This window comes from Lepidochelys kempii, chromosome 7 (assembly GCF_965140265.1).
Source record: "Lepidochelys kempii isolate rLepKem1 chromosome 7, rLepKem1.hap2, whole genome shotgun sequence".
Lineage (NCBI taxonomy): Eukaryota > Metazoa > Chordata > Testudines > Cheloniidae > Lepidochelys > Lepidochelys kempii.
In genome coordinates this window covers 94,254,276-94,272,700 of record NC_133262.1, presented here as the reverse complement: position 1 = coordinate 94,272,700, position 18,425 = coordinate 94,254,276, and the positions used below count along the sequence as shown (strand labels likewise).

At 36.5% G+C, this 18,425-nt stretch overlaps 1 protein-coding gene across 14 annotated transcripts in view; it reads left to right on the top strand.

Moving 5' to 3' along the window:
• The window catches only part of EXOC6 (exocyst complex component 6), a 178,619-nt gene that overhangs the window by 114,634 nt on the left and 45,560 nt on the right, over positions 1–18,425 (top strand). For 8 of the 14 annotated variants that reach the window (XR_012160030.1, XM_073353878.1, XM_073353873.1 and 5 more), the window contains 3 exons: positions 89–268; positions 4,004–4,033; positions 13,348–13,489. Coding sequence is in view for 13 of the 14 variants with exons in the window: in XM_073353878.1 (XP_073209979.1) it covers positions 89–268; positions 4,004–4,033; positions 13,348–13,489 (352 nt within the window). In the remaining variant the exon portion in view is untranslated. The remainder of the gene's footprint in view (positions 1–88; positions 269–4,003; positions 4,034–13,347; positions 13,490–18,425) is intronic. The other 6 variants (XM_073353877.1, XM_073353875.1, XM_073353880.1 and 3 more) reach the window with 2 other exon arrangements.

The window sequence follows — 18,425 nt, the reverse complement described above, 5'->3', positions numbered from 1 at the left end:
TCTGTTAAATGACACCTCTATGAGTTATATCCATTTTAATAACGTTTTGAGTGGTGATTATGCAGTATTGGGGTTTGGCTTTTTTCAGGATGCAAGACATGCAGCAGAAGGCGAAATATACACCAAACTGAACCAAAAAATTGATGAATTTATTCAGCTTGCTGACTACAATTGGACAATGTCTGAGTCTGCTGGAAGAGCTAGTGGATATTTAATGGACCTTATTAATTTTTTAAGAAGCACATTCCAAGTTTTTACTCATTTGCCTGTAAGTATACAAAATAGGCTTTGTTTTCAGATTGTTGGAGTCCTATTTTCTATAAATTTAAACTTTCTGATTTTGGAAGAAAATAGCTTTTAAGTAAATATTTTAGTGGGATAGACATGATTTCAGATTGCTTACATGCTAACTGATGCATTATTCAGTGTAGAATTATATAATATGATGAATGGAATTATAAAATATTTGTGAAAGATTTTACTTTCAAAGAAGAAAATAAAATGCAACATCTCAAAGCTTTTTTTTAAACTAAACTACTAGTAGTAAACATTCATACTGTTTTTTAGATCTCATAAAACTTAAATCACTTAGTGCCAGATTTTCAAATGTTCATTTTAATTGTGCCTGCAAATTCTGTGGACAAGTCCACTGATCCACAGAATGCAAACCTGATTCAACCCATGCGCATTGTGCATGATTTTGAACAGCATCTAAAAATTTAAACTCAAAGCTCTGTTTGAGCTAAAATATTTTTTGTCCATAAAAGCTCCATAGGCTTCTACCTGTCTGAGTTCTCACTGAAACATCTTCATTCATGAGTCAGATAAATTCCTTATTTTCCTTCGCTCCAAGTAAAGAGGGTATTGTTCATCTGATTTATGTATCAATTATTATATTTCATTGTCTGACTGGTCACTTTTCAAGACAAGTGCACAACTACTAGAGTGGATTCTGCTCTCAGTTTATACCATTGTAGATCTGGAGTTACTCCAATGAAATTAGTGGAATTACTTCCAGTTTATATCAGTGCCACAGCAGAATTTGGACCAAAACATCTAGCCTTTATGGATTCATTACATTGTGCTTCAGCTTTTTCCTTGTTGTTATTGTTTGATGTGTGATTGCTTTACCCACATTCAGTGCCTCTGGATGGGTGTATAATCTTATTAATAAATATAACATATTCCTATTAGTCTGGAGTTTCCACATCTATGTTGGAAATTAAATCAAGAAAAGAATTTCACCTTTGAACACTATAGCGTAATTAAAGTAGGTAAGGGAATTTGAGATTTTTTTGCTTTCCTCTAAAGCATCATATATTAGGCCATTTGTAGAGGAGACAAGATACTAGAGTTGGTGGACAAAGGGACAGATCTGGTATTCCAAATCTAATATTAAAGTGGTTTTGATTTTTTTCCCCACTCTTAAAGTATTCCTTTTTCACACCAGGTTAATAGTTGTGTGAAATATGAGGGATATGGAACATTTCTAATCCTCTTTTAGGGACAATGACTCATTAGTCATAACTGGTATACTTATATGGCTTATTGCCATTTGCACTCATGGTGGGATTCCAAATTTCAGTTTGGTGACACTGTTTTACATGTTAAGTAACCCTGGGTTTAGTGGGCTAACATAAGTGCCATTTCCTTGCAAGAAGTTGCCTATCTGTGCCAACATTGTAGCACCAAATGGGAAAGAATGGAAAGAAGCAGTTATATCAGCTAACAATTGAATAAAAAGAATGGAAGGGATATAAATTCATATTTTAGAGCATAACCTAACCTCTAGCTGAGAAGGTGAGGAAGAAACTTCCCCTGATGAATAGGTTATTCTATAATTCTCTACTTTCGGTTTCTTGTATTTGGTATTGGCCACTGTAGCGGACAGGATGCTGAACTAGATGGACTACCAATCTGATCCAGTATTACAGTTCCAATAAAATGTAGGGTGGTATCTTTTTTTCTTATTCTGGGCATCTCTAATAGAATAACCTGGGACACATTTGCTTGACCTGGTTGATTTGTGAACAAGTCAACAAAATGTGGAAACCTGTTCCACAGACCTCTGTATATAAATATTAGTGAGAAAGTTGTAGAAATGATATATAAATTAGTTTAGTATTTAATTATTTTCCTTACCATTAGTTTCAACGTTTGATTTGTAATAGGAAATATTTGTCCTAAAAAGGATGTTTATAATAAAGGTATTTTCAATAGACAAGTCCACAAAGCTGCCTTGTTTTCATAATTAAATAATTTAATAAAACATAAATAAACCTAACCTTAGAGATTTTGATGTCTTAAGCAAAGCTAGATTGTAATGTGCCATATATAGGATTTTGGATGGGATAGTTTTTAGATGGACTTTTCATTAACAAAATCAAAGCTTCACAATTTTACTTCAAGAAAATGTTGGTGCCTTATTGCATTGGTGGTAGAAATATCATGGATATTCAAACATATATTAATAGTTCAGAACTCTTTATATCCAGAAACTATAGAACCAAGTCCTGCTCATTTGGTTGTGGGTATGGTGAGGAAAGAAGAAGGTACAGGGAGCCTCTTCTCCCTCCACCCCTTGTGTATCCACATAGCGGAAAGGCAGAATATAATTCAGGTGTTTGCTAGTCTGGAGACATGGCCACCTTGCTCCCATGAGCTCTCCATAGCCTGATTCAGACAGAGTGTGCTACCTATTGGAGGATGGTTAGACTTCAGTCTGCTTGTGCATATGCTTTGATATGGTATGGCACAGCAGAATGTTACACATTATGATTCCTGGACATCTGACATTAGAACCTACTTCATTTTTGGAATATGTATAACTACTTCTAAATGTATAGAGACAGTCACGTGTGTGTGTGTGCACGCGCGCGCCATGCTTGCATAGGGGCATATACTTAGATGTGTTTGCATTGATCGGGACATAACTTTAAAAAAACTGAATATAAAATGTAAAAACTTGTTTTATACAATTATACTGTTTTGTGTTTGAATCTAAAGAATACAAAACAGGCTCACTATGATCTAAGTTACTGCATCTAGGTACTGCATGGGAAAGATGACAGCCCAAACTGTTCAGGTTTTGCTCTCATAGCAACTGTGGCATCACTGGGATGTCTCCCTAGCATTTTTTCTCCTTAAAGTTCTCATATACTCCAGGGGTGTAGGTGTACTGTACATTAGCAACAGTGTTAACATAAAAGGCTTGAAAAAGGAAAATATTTTCTTTTCACATTTGTTAGTTCATCCAATTACCATTAATAGTAAAATTTGTGAAAAATTAAATTGCATACAGAACAGAGACTTTATTTAGTCTTGCATTGTCCTAAAGCATTCCTAAGTATTGCTTGTATTAAATAGATTAATAAATTGCTAATAACCATGTGCTTTGTAGTTTGGATGTTAAATATACATGATGGAAATATTTTAAAGGAACCATTTAATTTTTATTTTAAATATTTTAATAAATATATAATTAATACTTATTACAATTAAAACTTGCTAGAAGATGAACTCAGAAAATGTTACTTGTGGAATGTATTACTTTGGATTTTTTATTTTGACATACAGCTCATTACCACTGAAAAAGACAATCTTTATATTAAGTACCCCTATTTCAATTGAATCACTTTTTTGTGTCTGCAAAATAATTTTTAATTTGTTTATACCTTTTTTTCTTACATTTTCCAAGGAATTTTGACTTTCTTTGAATTTTAGACAATTTATCAGTTTGAGATAGCAAAATAATTTTGTCTTCTGTGAGTGTTAAGAATATCAAAAATGTATATAGCAAATTTAAGCCTTCCTAGATCTAGATATTTTTCATTCATGCAGACTATGGCAAATAATTTTAGTACTTAATAATTAAGTACCAAGACTCATAAAATAAAAGTTTTCTGAAGAATTTTCTTCCCTTTTACTGATGCCAACATTTCTTTTGATGTTGACAGTACATTTTAATTTTTTGTTTTGATTGCCTTACTGGTTTCCTTCTCAGAATAACAACAATGACCATGCAGCTATGTCGGTAAGTAGATGCAAGATGAAGAAAAAGCATGTAAATTGAAAAACTATGAACTGCCTGCAGGCTTATTGTTTCAATATTTAATCACTTAATAAATTTCCCCCCACTCCACCAAAACCCTTCCATTTGTTTGATGACTCACTGGGTAACTCGTGTGGTTGCATGCAAAAGACAGGTTAATTACTAACATTGGTCTTTCGTATTTTGGGACAGAAGGAGCCCTAAAAGCCTTGCAGAAACATGATAGGGTGTGCATTGTATCACAAATGAGATAATTCAGAGGAGACTTTAAGACCTTTTGGAAGTGAGGTCAGGTGGGAAAATGCAGCTGTGGGATGTGCATATGGAATAAGGTTAAAATGGAGAAACAGAGGCACAGAATAAAGGTTTGGTGAAAGTTGTTATGTTCCTTCTGGTGCACATACTGGCTGGAGTTGAAGGAATGTCTGCACTCAAATTTTTTTGTGTAAAAAGATGGTGGATTGCATTTAGGGATTCATCCATGCCCTGATTATTTTCAGGTCATCATGTTTTTGTAAAAAGCAGTTTACCTTGATCAACCACAGATTATTTCCATGATCATTAATAATGAAAATTGAGAAATTAATATTGGGTTTGTTAGCAATTGTTTCGGAACATGGAGTGGCAGAATTGCCTTTTTTTTTTTTTTTTGGTAATTTTACATGCATGTCGAATTTTGATGTATCATATCCAATTTGGTTTCATTTGATTGCATTAGGCTCATATTTTAAAAAATGAAAGATTTTGTAAGGCATTTATTATGTATGATTTTGAAGTAAATGTTAGAAACATTTATTTTTTAAAGTTAGTACATATTTTATATCTTTATTTTTGAGGGGAAATATATTTGAAGTAGATTGAGATGTTATTTTGTTTTTGTTGTATCTAGGAAGCTACTAAATATCCAAAGAATTTCCAGAGTCCAGCTACCATAGGGTGTGCTTTTTATTGAACATAAACATAAAGAGAGATGTAGAAAATGCACTATTAGAATTATAAAAATGTGCTTTTAGTAAAATAGAAACAAAAACACATATATTAAGTGTAAAGAAATATGTCAAAGTTTTGTGGGCTCAAAATTATTCCCTTTAAATGTTTTTTTCCTGTAGTTTTTGAAGGCCTGGATTCCTCAGTGTCTCCTTCAACAGCAGTCCTTTCAGTGGTGAGATACTAAAAACTCCATCATAGTGTGTATGTGTATATTTTAGTTCACAGCTTTGTATCTGGAGCAGCCAAACAGTTGGATTATTTTTAATAACACATCACTCCTAGGACTGGCTGTCCAAAGCAAGTTGGAGGAGTCCTGATCTCCAAATTTGAGGTGGGGTGTGTGTGTGTGTGTGAGGAAACAAACTTTCAAAGTAATTCGGAGGGTAGGGGGGTGCATAAACCTGAATAGTGTCCCTTAAATTGTTGCTTCTTTTAACAAATGGAAAGGAATTTTTGTTGTACATATATTATTTTCCTCCACTGTCCCTTACTTTTTTGACTCACGTCTATTTAGGATTATTTTCATTTTATTAATTCCAATTTTTAGCATCCATCCAAAGTTTGCTGTGGGTATTTTATCCAATTAAAACTAAAATGTAATGGTCTGCTATTACTCACCAAACCCCTTTAATGACAGTAACCCATCAAACAACCCACCATATTCCGTCAACCTGCCTTCCCCACCCTCCAATGACTGAAAGAAAAAAAAAGTGGGGGCTGAAGAATGTTCAGAAAATAGACTGGTAGACCAAAGAGAGTTAGGACCCATTTCTGAAGCCAAGATCCCTCATGAAAAATGCCCTACGAACAGCATTCTCTCTTCTGTATTGAGACAGCTGAAGTTTGAGTACCTCTATTCAAAGCCATCACCTTGAACTCCACCCAAAAATATATTGGAGCACTGGTATCCATGTTCTGCACTACGTTCAGTTTTCAAATGAGCTCAGTATGTAGCCCCATTTGCAGTGCATTATAGTAATTTAACCTGCCAGTGACAAAGGCATGCGTAACTGTAGCAAGATCTGCTTCCAGAGGGCACTTCTTGCAAGTCACATCTGGAAAAACGCACTTTTGACCAAAACTGCTACCTCAGTATCCAAGATTAGCCCAGAATCTTAAAAGGACAAATACCTGCCCTTAATCAGGGGTGCTTATATTAATTGATAACGCTTCCCCCACAGCACTCATGTTATTTCTGTCTTGTCCAGGTTGAGCCTTATCCAGCCCGCATTTCAGATAGACAGTGGTTCATGGTACAGGACATCATCAGCATGTTGAATGCACCATTGCCTTTGTCCCCTCACTTAACTTCTTAACTATCTCATAACACACACACCTTTAATTTAATTCACTCCTGTTAATGGATTGGTAATGGTTTCTTTAACAGAGGCCTTAGAACAGCTTCCTTAAGGATAGCAAGCATGTTACCTTCCACCCCTAGGGAAATATTAACAGTCTTCATCAACAAAGATGTTCTAGCACTTCCATGCATCACAAATGAGAAAGGACATGGATCTGATTTGGTGACTGCTGGCTAAAACTTACAAAGAAAACTTGGTATATGTTCCCTTGAGATAATTTCCTGAGCCACAGTGGTAAAGAGCTCACTCCACATTTGAGCGATTTGTTTTCTTTCAAGTAACTTGAAAATTCTTCACAGCAAGAAAGACTACTGTTTTTTAAAGTGGAAGCAGTCCAAATTAACCAGACTGTCAACCACTTGGAAGAGTTTCCCTGGGCAAGACTTTGGATGCTGTTTTGAAGGTGAAAACTACTTTCTTTGCTTTCTGCACAACCATTGTTGTTATTTATTATTTGCATTATGGTAGCATCTACAAGCCCCAGTCATGAATCAGGGTCTCATTTTCCTAGGCATTGTTCAAACACATAACAAAGAGACCGTCCCTGTCCTGAAGAGATTACAGTGGCATAAGACTTCAAAAAAGTCTTTTTGGCAATTGGTCACTCAGCAAGAGACTTTTTCATTGATGCTCAAGTAGTCTCCCCTGTCATTTCACCTGTTGCAGATTATCTCTAAACCAAGATGACCCAAGAGGAGGAAGACCGCAGAGACGCAATTTAGATGTCATTATGCAGATAGCAGAAGGCAAAAGTTAGTTAAGCCATCACTAGCTCAGTCAATTGGTTGCAGGAGTATTTTCTGAAGATCTTCTGGAAACTCCTCAGTTCGATCAATTTTTGAGGGTAGACCATTATGACAGGTCTCTTGCCCCAACAAAAGAAAGTGCCTAACTTCAAATGAAGACTATAATGGTGTATTCACAACAAAAATGTAATGGCAAACTCCATTCAATTGAATCCCAAGCAAGATACCAGATCCAGTGTGCTCATTTCCATGCGTGGAGCCAACAGTCAGGATTGCAGCTGTCAGCCATGGAATTCCGAGTTGATTCAGAAGAATCATCATCTATTTGAAGTCCCCACGATTGATCAGTCTCAGCAACTCCAGCACCTTTCTGTGTGAAATATATGAGAATATGTGCATCGAGCCAATCTGTATGCTAATACTAGCCCCATCTTAGCCCCATCCTGGGATTCACAGACAAGACTATCAGATCTAATTTGGGGGCTGAAAATTTCCCATATGTGAGGTCAGAGTTCGAGGCTCTTGCTGAACCATCAAATTGTCTGGAGATAACTGCACCAGCAACATTAATAGAAAATATTTCTATATAAAATGTTCAACATACTGGCCATGCAGGAGGCATATAAGAGTGCAGGAAGGGTCATGGTCAATCATGTCTAGATTGCGAAAGCCTGGGAGTACTTCAGAGACTTCAGAATTTAGAGGGAGAGGGCACCTCACATGATACTCAAGCACCCCTTCTAGCTGATGCTCAGACAAGAATTGAGGATGAGGAAGTAAAGAAGGAAATAGGAATACCCAGAATTACCCTTGCTCTTGAAGTGGAGAAATAAAATGAATCTTAAAAACCACAGATTATGATTTATTTTTATTAAATTAGTGCCTAGAAATCCCAAATAACAGGCCTTGTGGTAGGCTTTGGATGCACACATAGTAAAAGAGAGCCCCTGCCCTGAAAAGCTTGCAGTCTAAATACAGAAGAGCAGATAAAGCACAAGAATAAGGAATATAATTATCCTGGATGAAGGTGTATTCTGGTTCCATAAAATACTAGCTTGTTCAGCAGAAAGTTGCCCTACATTAGAAGAATCCCATTTCCTTTTCCTGCACAGAAAACCACAGACGGACTTGTAGCTGACATTGCATGGTGCAGAAAAGGAGGATTGTGTAGTCCACAGTGCTAGACTCTTGCTTCCTCTTTAATCTACATGCTAACACCTACCCTCTCTTTTAATGGCAAAAAAAGCAAACAATATTCAATGAGCTCCAATTAACATAAAAATCAATAGCTACATTTAAATGTTGAACTCCTTGGAATGGAAAGAATCTTTCTCTCTTTCTTCGGTGAATCATCTAGCATACATTTAGGTGCTATAAATTTACTAAATCATGATACCTGTTATGTGTCAGTAACGGAGTATGAGCCTCAAGAAGTCACACAAACCAGCTGTGCCCTGGGCTGACTGATCCAGAGTCGCAGAAGTGGTGTGATATGTGCAGCTGAAGAAGATGCCCTTATGAGAGGTGTAGAGCAGGTACAGAGTTCGGGTAAATGAGCTTCCCATTCTGTTGAAGGAGCCAGCACATCTCCCAACACCGACACTCCTTGCTGCTGGAGTTGGAGTAATCCTATGTGATTTGTAACGGATCAGGATCAGGTCTCTTAACCAATGGTATGGAGATGCACTGTCTTTTGGAGCTGTGCAGTCCTTGTGTATCATGAAGCTTTTGTTGTCTCTGCTTTGCAGAAGCTACTAGGATTTGGCTGTATGAGTTTATTTTAATCTTCGGGTTCTTCTCACATAAACATCCTATATAAGCTTCACTTTTTTGGTTTATAATGTCACTATACCTATAAAAACTTAGGTCCTCATCCTACAAATCCATATATATGTAGCATCAAGTGAATGGGATGGCTTCTGTGAATAAAAGATACAGTCTTGCACCCTTATTTGGAAAAATCAGGATATCTTATAGCTTAAGTTCTGAGATAAATTAATTTTAAAACAATAGTGAATAATACCTGTTTCACAAGGATAAATGGGAATTTTTTTATCTAACAAGTGGACGACCAGATAGTTAAGGAGTTCTTTCAACAGTGATGCATGTATTTTGTTAGTACAAAGTTAAAGACTCTTTGCTGCTTTAGAGGAAGCTATGACTACTAAAAAAAAGAATTACAAATTATTTCTCAACATGAATCTTTAGTTTATTTTGATCAACCCCTTGGGGAGAAGGAATTACATAAATAGTAGTGAAATTATGTATTTTTAAAATTCTCCTACTATTTTAAGAAATAATTTTTTCATCAGTTTATCAAAAGTTGGATTTTGTTCCTGCAGTTGTTAAACAAAACCATTAATTAATGTGACTACTAAAGCATATGTATTTTAGTTTTCTTGCAGTGTTAGTAAGTTTAAAAATTGCTTAATATCTTTTAATAAAATTAAATTAATTTTGAAGCTTAACTTTTTATATTTAACAGACAAGTTTTCTTATTTTCTTTTTCATTGGGGATGGTAGTTTGTGTTGGTTTATTGTTCTTGTGATTGGCAGTGAAAGCCTTATTTCACAGCTTGCAGTGAGGAACTATTGGGTAAAGGGTGGTGGTGCTCCACAAGCTATAGTCAAAAGCTGTCAATCAGAAGCCCACATAGGCTACTTAGAGAATGGGTTTTCTTACTGACTTCTCCAAATGTGGCCTCATGCTGTCTTTGATTGGCACTGCCTGGCAGGGAGGATGGATGAATCTGTCACTGACTGGTTAATTATGTTGCCGGTCTTAGCCTGACATCAGGTCTAAGTGGCTCAATACAAAACAAATTAGCAGATTGTAGTCATATTTCTCATTCTATATGCTTTGACTTTGTTGAATGCAGTCCATAAATCATATTGACTGACACCCTAGTGAATGATGAAAGCTGCTTTTGAGACAGCTAGCATGGATGGAGAAAGCAGTACCGTGAAGGTGCCATGGAAGGATGCATATGGCTGACCCTTTGGGAATTTCCTAGGAGCCAAATGTCTCTTTACTACAATTGTTCTTCAGAGAAAAGCTTTTGGGTACTACAGAAAGGATTTAATATGTCAGCAGATTCTTTTTTACAAGCTCCTTTGAAATATAAGAAGTTTGTCTAAGGGTTTTCTCTTTTTACAAACTTGTATTTCAGCAAAATGTAAAGGGTTGGTAAAAGTAGTTGCCTTTTAAAAAAAAAATTAGCAGGTGTTTTTGCTAATAGAATAGGGTCCTTGTTTCCTGAAATTTGCATTGGTGCAGTAAAAGAATATGCTTAGTAGATACCGGCAATTATAACTCGTGTGAAGATGAGATGGTAGTAGTTTCTTCATAGAGGTCTGCAATAGTAGAATGCAATAAAACTGCTGAATTTATGCATGACATCAGATATGTTTATTTAATGTACTTGCTTGACAGAATAACTTCAAAAAACCCCAAACTTACAAATGCTAAATATTAAGAATGTTTTAAAATTAACTGAATTAGTTTTATTCTGAAGTAGTAGTACATTATGATAATATTCATGGACCCTTAAGTTTCCTTTTAAAAACATCCATTTTGAAAAATATTGAAAGTAAGGATGACAAATTGTTACATGATATAAATTGGAATATAAATATAGTCAGACCTCATTTATCAGATATGAATTTGAAATTGTTTCACATTTTCTAAAAAAATTACTTGAATTTTTATTTTATCCTCTTATGAATAAGTGTTATAACCCTGTGCATTTTGAATTTGGAAATACTGAACATTGCAAAGTAAATCTATAAAGGAGTTTAAATTAGTTTAGTAGAGTAATAACTCAGATTCTTGTGGTTTACAGATAAGTTTAATAGATTTAGCCTTAGTTTTTTTAACCTAGATTTACAAAAACCTAGTGATCTCACTGAATAGTTGTAAATTATGTACAGTAAACTTCCCGCCTTATCACTCCTTGACTGCACCATGAGAACAATAAGCCTGTAGTTCAAGTGCATAGTTGGAAGTAATTTAAATGTTAGGATGTTTGCATTTTGTCATTTAAAATAAGCATTAAATGCACATATATTGATACTTATTTTAAAAAGTCCGACTGAATTATTTCATATCATGTATTTCTGTATCGTAACCGGTATCTTGGGCTCCAGTGCTATTGATACATGCCAGTTTACAACACTTAAGTTCAGAAGTTTGGTCAGAAAAAAGGTAAAATGGAATCTTTTGTTTATAAGAATACACGCTGCGTTTGCATATAAAATACATTGAATGTTAAATTTTTTCTTGACAACCTATTACTCTGCTTATACTGTTATTACATTATGGTGGCAGCATAAATAGGACATGGAGCTGATTTGATGGAGCAGTACATTAAACTGAAATGCACTAGTTGTTCCATTAAATCAAAATGACATTTCCATTAAGTATCTCAAACCTACTACATTGTAATTAAATGAATTGTGGTCCATTGGTTATCCTCCTCCCCTTTTTCCCCCCCATTCATATTGATGTTGTTTTGCTTGGGGAATAGAGCTGCATGTCTCCCAATGTAATTACCATTGGGTTTGGGAGACTTTTTAGCATGCTGTTCTTGCATTGTTTCTTACATTCCTTGTTGGCAGTTCATCTGTTTCAGTCAAATATGTTGTTTGCTCCTGCTTTACTTTTTTAAGGCTTTCAACTAAGAAATTGACATCTCATTTTAGATATAAAGCTCCTTACAGTTCAAGGTGTCCTAATGCTAAAGATATACTGGTAAAAGTTGTTGGAAGTTCCCGTATGACATCAGAACAGAGTGCATAATATAATATCCATGAACAAAAGCAGGAAAAGTTCAAGGAAATTCCAGAATGTTACATTGTATTATGTATATATTCTTTTGATAAATTCAGTTATAACAGTAAATTGATGAAAACAACGCAAAATATTTAGGGATAGATTTTGCTCTCTGATACTCATAAACATACAACTCTCATTGAAATGAATGAGTTGTACTTACACAACTAAGGGCAAAATCTGTCTCTTTATCCTTTAGAAAATAGTCTGAATTGTTTTTTGGCCTGTAATTAAAATTATAGTAATAATTTAAAAGGTAAAGTTATTTGTATTGCACAAGGTATACTAAATCATTTCTTCCCTATAAAAATATAGTATATTAATACTTGAGCTCTGTTACAAAATAAATTATATCATTAACTGAGATTGTTACATTAAAACATGTTTATTTAAAGGTACATTAAACCACAAGTTCAGTAAAGCATAACATTACAATTTAACACAAAGATTTCTGTGTTTTAAAAAGATTGCAACATTATGGGTAAAAGATAGCTCTAGTGAGGTAGTCATAATGAATAATTGTTTTGAAATTTCTTCTTAATTGGTTATCCATCTGCAGTGCAACTTTCGTATTATTTGGTTTTAAATTAACATATTTGATTAAATCGTTTAGCATGTTCATAGCTAAATTGTGCTTTATTAGTCTCTTGTAACAGGAAATAATTTCTTTTGAAGGATTCTGCAAAAATTGTAATGAAAATGTAAATAACTGGATTGTGATTAGAAAATTATTTCTGTTTTGTACAGCAGAGGGCCACTATTCATTTTGTAAGTAGTTGATTTCCATGGACCATTATTTGACCTGTCAAATACTTTAAAAGAGTACGGACAGGCTTGAAGTTCGAAAGCAGCAGATTTTTAGGCTAGAAATCAACAGTTTAATATTTATATAATAATGAGCTATTATGGTAAAATACCCAGGTAAAAGCAAATGTTTTGATTCTATAAAGGTATTTGTCTGTTTTATGGTGTTACACATATGCTATGTGCCAATTTCCCTTCCAGTTTTCATTGTGTTCAAAAATGTCATCGTAAGGTTAACAACGTATTTCAGCAACGAATATTTTTTCATGACACTCTTCCAGTCAATAGTCTTGAAAAATATTTGGATTTGTCTATGAGACCAGAAAAATGACCAACTCTTGCTTAATACGTATTTGGTTGTGTTTTAATACTCCTAAAGATTTAACTATATTCAAAACTGATAAAAGTGAATCAAATAAATTTTCATTAATCATTCAGTGTCTGTTCTAAGTGTAGTTATTGTTAAGAATTTGTGTGTGTATATATAAAATAAAGTAATACAGGCTATTATCTGGTGGTATACAATTTGCTTGCTATCTGACAACTTGTTACCCTTTTTGTCAGGGAAAAGTGGCCCAGACAGCTTGCATGTCAGCCTGCCAACATCTTTCAACATCCCTGATGCAGATGCTATTGGACAGTGAGTTAAAACAGATAAGCATGGGAGCTGTTCAGCAGTTTAACTTAGATGTCATACAATGTGAATGTAAGTAGAGAATTCTGAATGTTACAGTATTTGTATGTTTCATTATAGCTGCCATGACATTAAAAAAAATTTCTTTATCTAAACCAGGTAGTGATCCTCTTCTATAGCATACAAAAATTTTGTCTTTTGCTTATGCTTTTATTTCACCTATATTTGAAAGTACCATTTTTGATTATGTAGATAACTGTGAGAATAATTTTCCAAATGAAATTAAATTATTTAAATGAAAATATTAATTTATGACATCTTAATTTTTTAAAGGGTATTAAATATTCAGGACCCGAAAATGCTGACAGTTAGATGGTTTTAAATAAAGACCCTGAATATTAAGGCACTTGGAAAGTTTTCTAATGAAACTAAGCATTGCTTAGATTGAATTGTCCTTCTATTGTGTCTTCTAGTAGCATAATAATCACTATGTAATACAAAGGTATAGTCTACCATAAAATTACACTCAAAACACTATGTTAAAAGAACATTAAGGTTTCATAGTCAGCCACTGAAAACTTAGGAAATGCCAGAATAGAGGTTGCCTGTGCAACCTTAATTCAATCCCCTTGTGCATCTGCATTATGATACAGTCTTTAATTATATGATCACATACTATTTTTTCCACAGACCCTGCCTCATTCAATGCACAGGATGGATGGTGCTCAATTAATGAGTTAAATATTTTGTCTCATTGTTCAATGTGTGACCCCAGGCCTTATTTACCTTATTTATTATTGAAATCTTGCTGTAAATACAGAATAATAATTACCTCATACGCTTTCTATGGCACTCGTTGCTATACTTAACTGAGTGCTTCACAAACATTTATTAATCTTCACAACATCCCTATGTGATGAGTGGATATTATTTCCATTTTACAGATGGGGAGCTGAGGCATAGAAAGATTAAGGTCAAAAGTCCCGACAAACTTGGGTGCCAGCTTAGGTGTCCTTGAGACTCCATGGGCCTGATCTTTCAGAGTACTTAGCTTTATACAGCACTTTATATATTTAAGCAAGTCTCACACTGACTTCATATGCAGCTGTGAGCACTTAGCAGTTCTGGAAATCAGACCACAGTGTCTCAAGTTGGACTCCTAGGAAATGAGAAACAGTCAATTAATTACCACCTGTGAAAAGTTTGATTTAAGTGACTTGCCCAGCATCACATAGGAACTCCATGTCAGAGGCAGGGATGGAATCCAATTCTCCAGGTCAGCATTCAACTGCCTTAACCGTGAGACCATCCTTTCTCTTCCTGCAGTCCCCCTGCCTCATTCACTACACACCTTTCAATTTCTGCAGTGAGGCAGATATCATACAGACAACAGAATAGATGCATCCTGTGTGCTAAATGAGGTAGGGAGCCTGTGGAAATCATGTAGTTAAAGACTGTACCATAATGTATACATACAAGGGGACTAAATTAAGGCTTCATAGACAACCTTAATTCTGGCATATCCTAAGTTTTGAGTGCTTGATTTTGCAACCTTAATAATGTTCTTTTAATGTAGTTTTTGTGTGTAATTTCTGAAGTTTGTAAAAAAAGCAAACTGAAAAAACAAATTCAACTATGTAGCATCATGTTAACATCCACATGGGTCATCAGCAGGATTGGAACCTTCATCTCCTCAGCTGAGCCCTCTGTCTTGTGTGCTAATGGAGTAACTGATAGCAATAGTAGGTTGTCTTTTTCTGTGGACCAGCTCTAGAGGAGGATAAAAAACACACTTTGCCAGTGGGTTTCATAGATTTTTGCTGACAGATGAAGAATGGTGAGGCTCAGGAAACTTGGATTCCAGTCCAAATTCTGGAGGAGAATGTGATCTAGTGGGCACATACTCTTCTGCCTGTTCTCCCCAAACTCAACCCCTTCTGCTCTATATTCACCAATCTGTCCTTGTCCCAGACCTGGGTCTCTTCCCACCCAGGGCTCTTCTGTTCATTTTTCCTTGCCTACCCAGTGCCAGTCTCCATTCCTGCTTCTCATTCCAGTCCCTGTATCCTCATCCAAGTTTTTACCCCCAATCCTGTTTCTCTCATGGGCTCCCAGTCTCCTTGCCTAATCAGTTCCAACCTGCCCACCTTCCCCACCTCTGTCTCCTTCCTCAACATGTCCCAGTCCCCCACTCCTTCTTTCTCCTTCTCTCCTCCCGCTCTCAGTTCCAGTGTTCACTAGGCTCAGTGTTCCAGTCTAGTCTTTTTCCTCTCTCACCATCTGGCTCTTGTCTCTTCTGCGTTCAAGTCAGGCAGCTTCATCCTCCAGGGTGCCTGGGGGAGGAAGCACAGGAGAAACAGTTTCCCTGCTCTCAGTTCTCAGTGTCAGCCTACACCCCAGCCCAGAGCAGTTGACAGCAGCAGTTGCAGGGTTAGAGCAATGTCCAGTTGCTTTCTAGGGATGTTGCATGCCAGTCTGCTCAACACTAGGAGCAACCAAGGAAGGAATCTTTAGACATTTTGGATGCTAATCTATTAAGAAGTCTTTGCAGAGAACATTCAAACTGAGGTTTTTTTTTTCCAAAGGCTTATTACTTGGCTAAATTTGGGCAGACTTTCACAGGAATATCAAAATGCACATATCAAAATGCATGTGCCACCATGCCAAATTTTAAATACCTACCCCAAAGCATGGGGTTACTAGAGCTTTACAAAGGAAAGGTCACAACTTTTTTAAATGTCAAAGCCTATTTTCCCTAGCCTTGTTCTCAAAAATGGCAGAACCATTTTGGCTAAAACTTTAAAAAAAAAATCAACTTGAGGTATTTTTCAACTTGGAAAATTCTAGCCCAAACAGTAAAAGTTTGGCAAAGTTATAAACGGAAAACAAGGTCTATAATAGGTATATTAATAACAGGCGGTGCTACCAACCCTGTCAATAATAAAATGTAATATGTATGGCTCTTATGATTCAGAAGTTGAAGGCTATTTTATGATGTCTAGAGTGATATTTATTATGGCTGAAAGTGTTGCCCAAGGAACCATTACATATAGTAGACTGGAAGTTCCAACCATTCAAGAGAATACGTTAGATTAAACAGAACTGTATTGTGATATATTTCATATTCCTGAAAGGAAAGACCTTACTAGAAATTGTTTTGTTATGTTCATTATTAGAGCCCCATGATTGTAAAAAAAAAATTTATGATTATTTGTTTGATTTTTGGGGAAGTTTATTTCATTTTATCATGGGAGGTCCTGAGGGGATGGGAGGGTGGGGAGGCTCTCTGGGGAGGATGAGTGCTACCCTGGGGACTGGAAGGCCTTGAATGTTGTTTGGGGGGAGAGGTGCAGAGCAAGGCTGCCTTGCATTCACCCCACAGTGGTAGCTCCTGTCCCATGGGGCTGGACCCAGCTCCCCTTTCTGGGCGTTGCAATGGTGGACCCCTAGCACCTGGGGTCACAATGCTGCTCAGGATTGGCCTGACCACCTTGCAACCTGGCACACAAGATTGTAGCACCACTCAGGTTTGGCCCGTCCACTCTCTGTCATGACGGAGGGGCTGGGGGGCCAAGTCTGAGTGATGCTTCAACCTGGAATGGCAGATTGCAATGCCCAGAGCGGGAAGTCATGCCCAGTCCTGTGTTGGGGTACGTTTTTCATTTTATTTCTCTTTACAGGTTGTTTTTTCTTTTATTGCATATTATTTTGCATTTGTTAAAAACACACAGGGTGCTGCTGTTCATTATCTCAATCATCCCCTGCTTACCCAAAAACTGGCTGTAACAAATGAAGCATAACAATTTACTTTTTTGTTAGAGGGGAAAAAATTAAACAGATTATGCTACCAACAAATTAACTCTTATGATCGTTTAATGTAGTAACAAAGGCTAAGGGCTATCCCTCAAGTATGGGTTCACCTAAAGCCCACCACAGGGTATCTTATCTGGCACTTTTGTGGCATTTTTCAGTTCTTTCACTTTTTTCTCTCAAGTGTCGAGTTAACTAAGGTCTCTGCATAATCTACCTCCAAGTCAAAATAGTCTTGCTTCTTTCATTATTATTATTATTTATTATTTATGTACTTAAGTAGCATTAAAGATGTACGTGGCACTTTGGTCAGGGAATCTGTTATTATTTGTTCTACGAAGAGCCTCCAATGTCAGGATTCTCCTGCAAATCCTTCCTCATGAATAACTCTTACCCACGCAAGTAACTGCATTAAATCAATGACAAAATCATAGAATCATAGAATCATAGAATATCAGGGTTGGAAGGGACCCCAGAAGGTCATCTAGTCCAACCCCCTGCTCAAAGCAGGACCAATTCCCAGTTAAATCGTCCCAGCCAGGGCTTTGTCAAGCCTGACCTTAAAAACCTCTAAGGAAGGAGATTCTACTACCTCCCTAGGTAACGCATTCCAGTGTTTCACCACTCTCTTAGTGAAAACGTTTTTCCTAATATCCAATCTAAACCTCCCCCACTGCAACTTGAGACCATTACTCCTCGTTCTGTCATCTGCTACCATTGAGAACAGTCTAGAGCCATCCTCTTTGGAACCCCCTTTCAGGTAGTTGAAAGCAGCTATCAAATCCCCCCTCATTCTTCTCTTCTGCAGGCTAAACAATCCCAGCTCCCTCAGCCTCTCCTCATAACTCATGTGTTCCAGTCCCCTAATCATTTTTGTTTCCCTTCGCTGGACTCTCTCCAATTTATCCACATCCTTCTTGAAGTGTGGGGCCCAAAACTGGACACAGTACTCCAGATGAGGCCTCACCAATGTCGAATAGAGGGGAACGATCACGTCCCTCGATCTGCTCGCTATGCCCCTACTTATACATCCCAAAATGCCATTGGCCTTCTTGGCAACAAGGGCACACTGCTGACTCATATCCAGCTTCTCGTCCACTGTCACCCCTAGGTCCTTTTCCGCAGAACTGCTGCCTAGCCATTCGGTCCCTAGTCTGTAGCTGTGCATTGGGTTCTTCCGTCCTAAGTGCAGGACCCT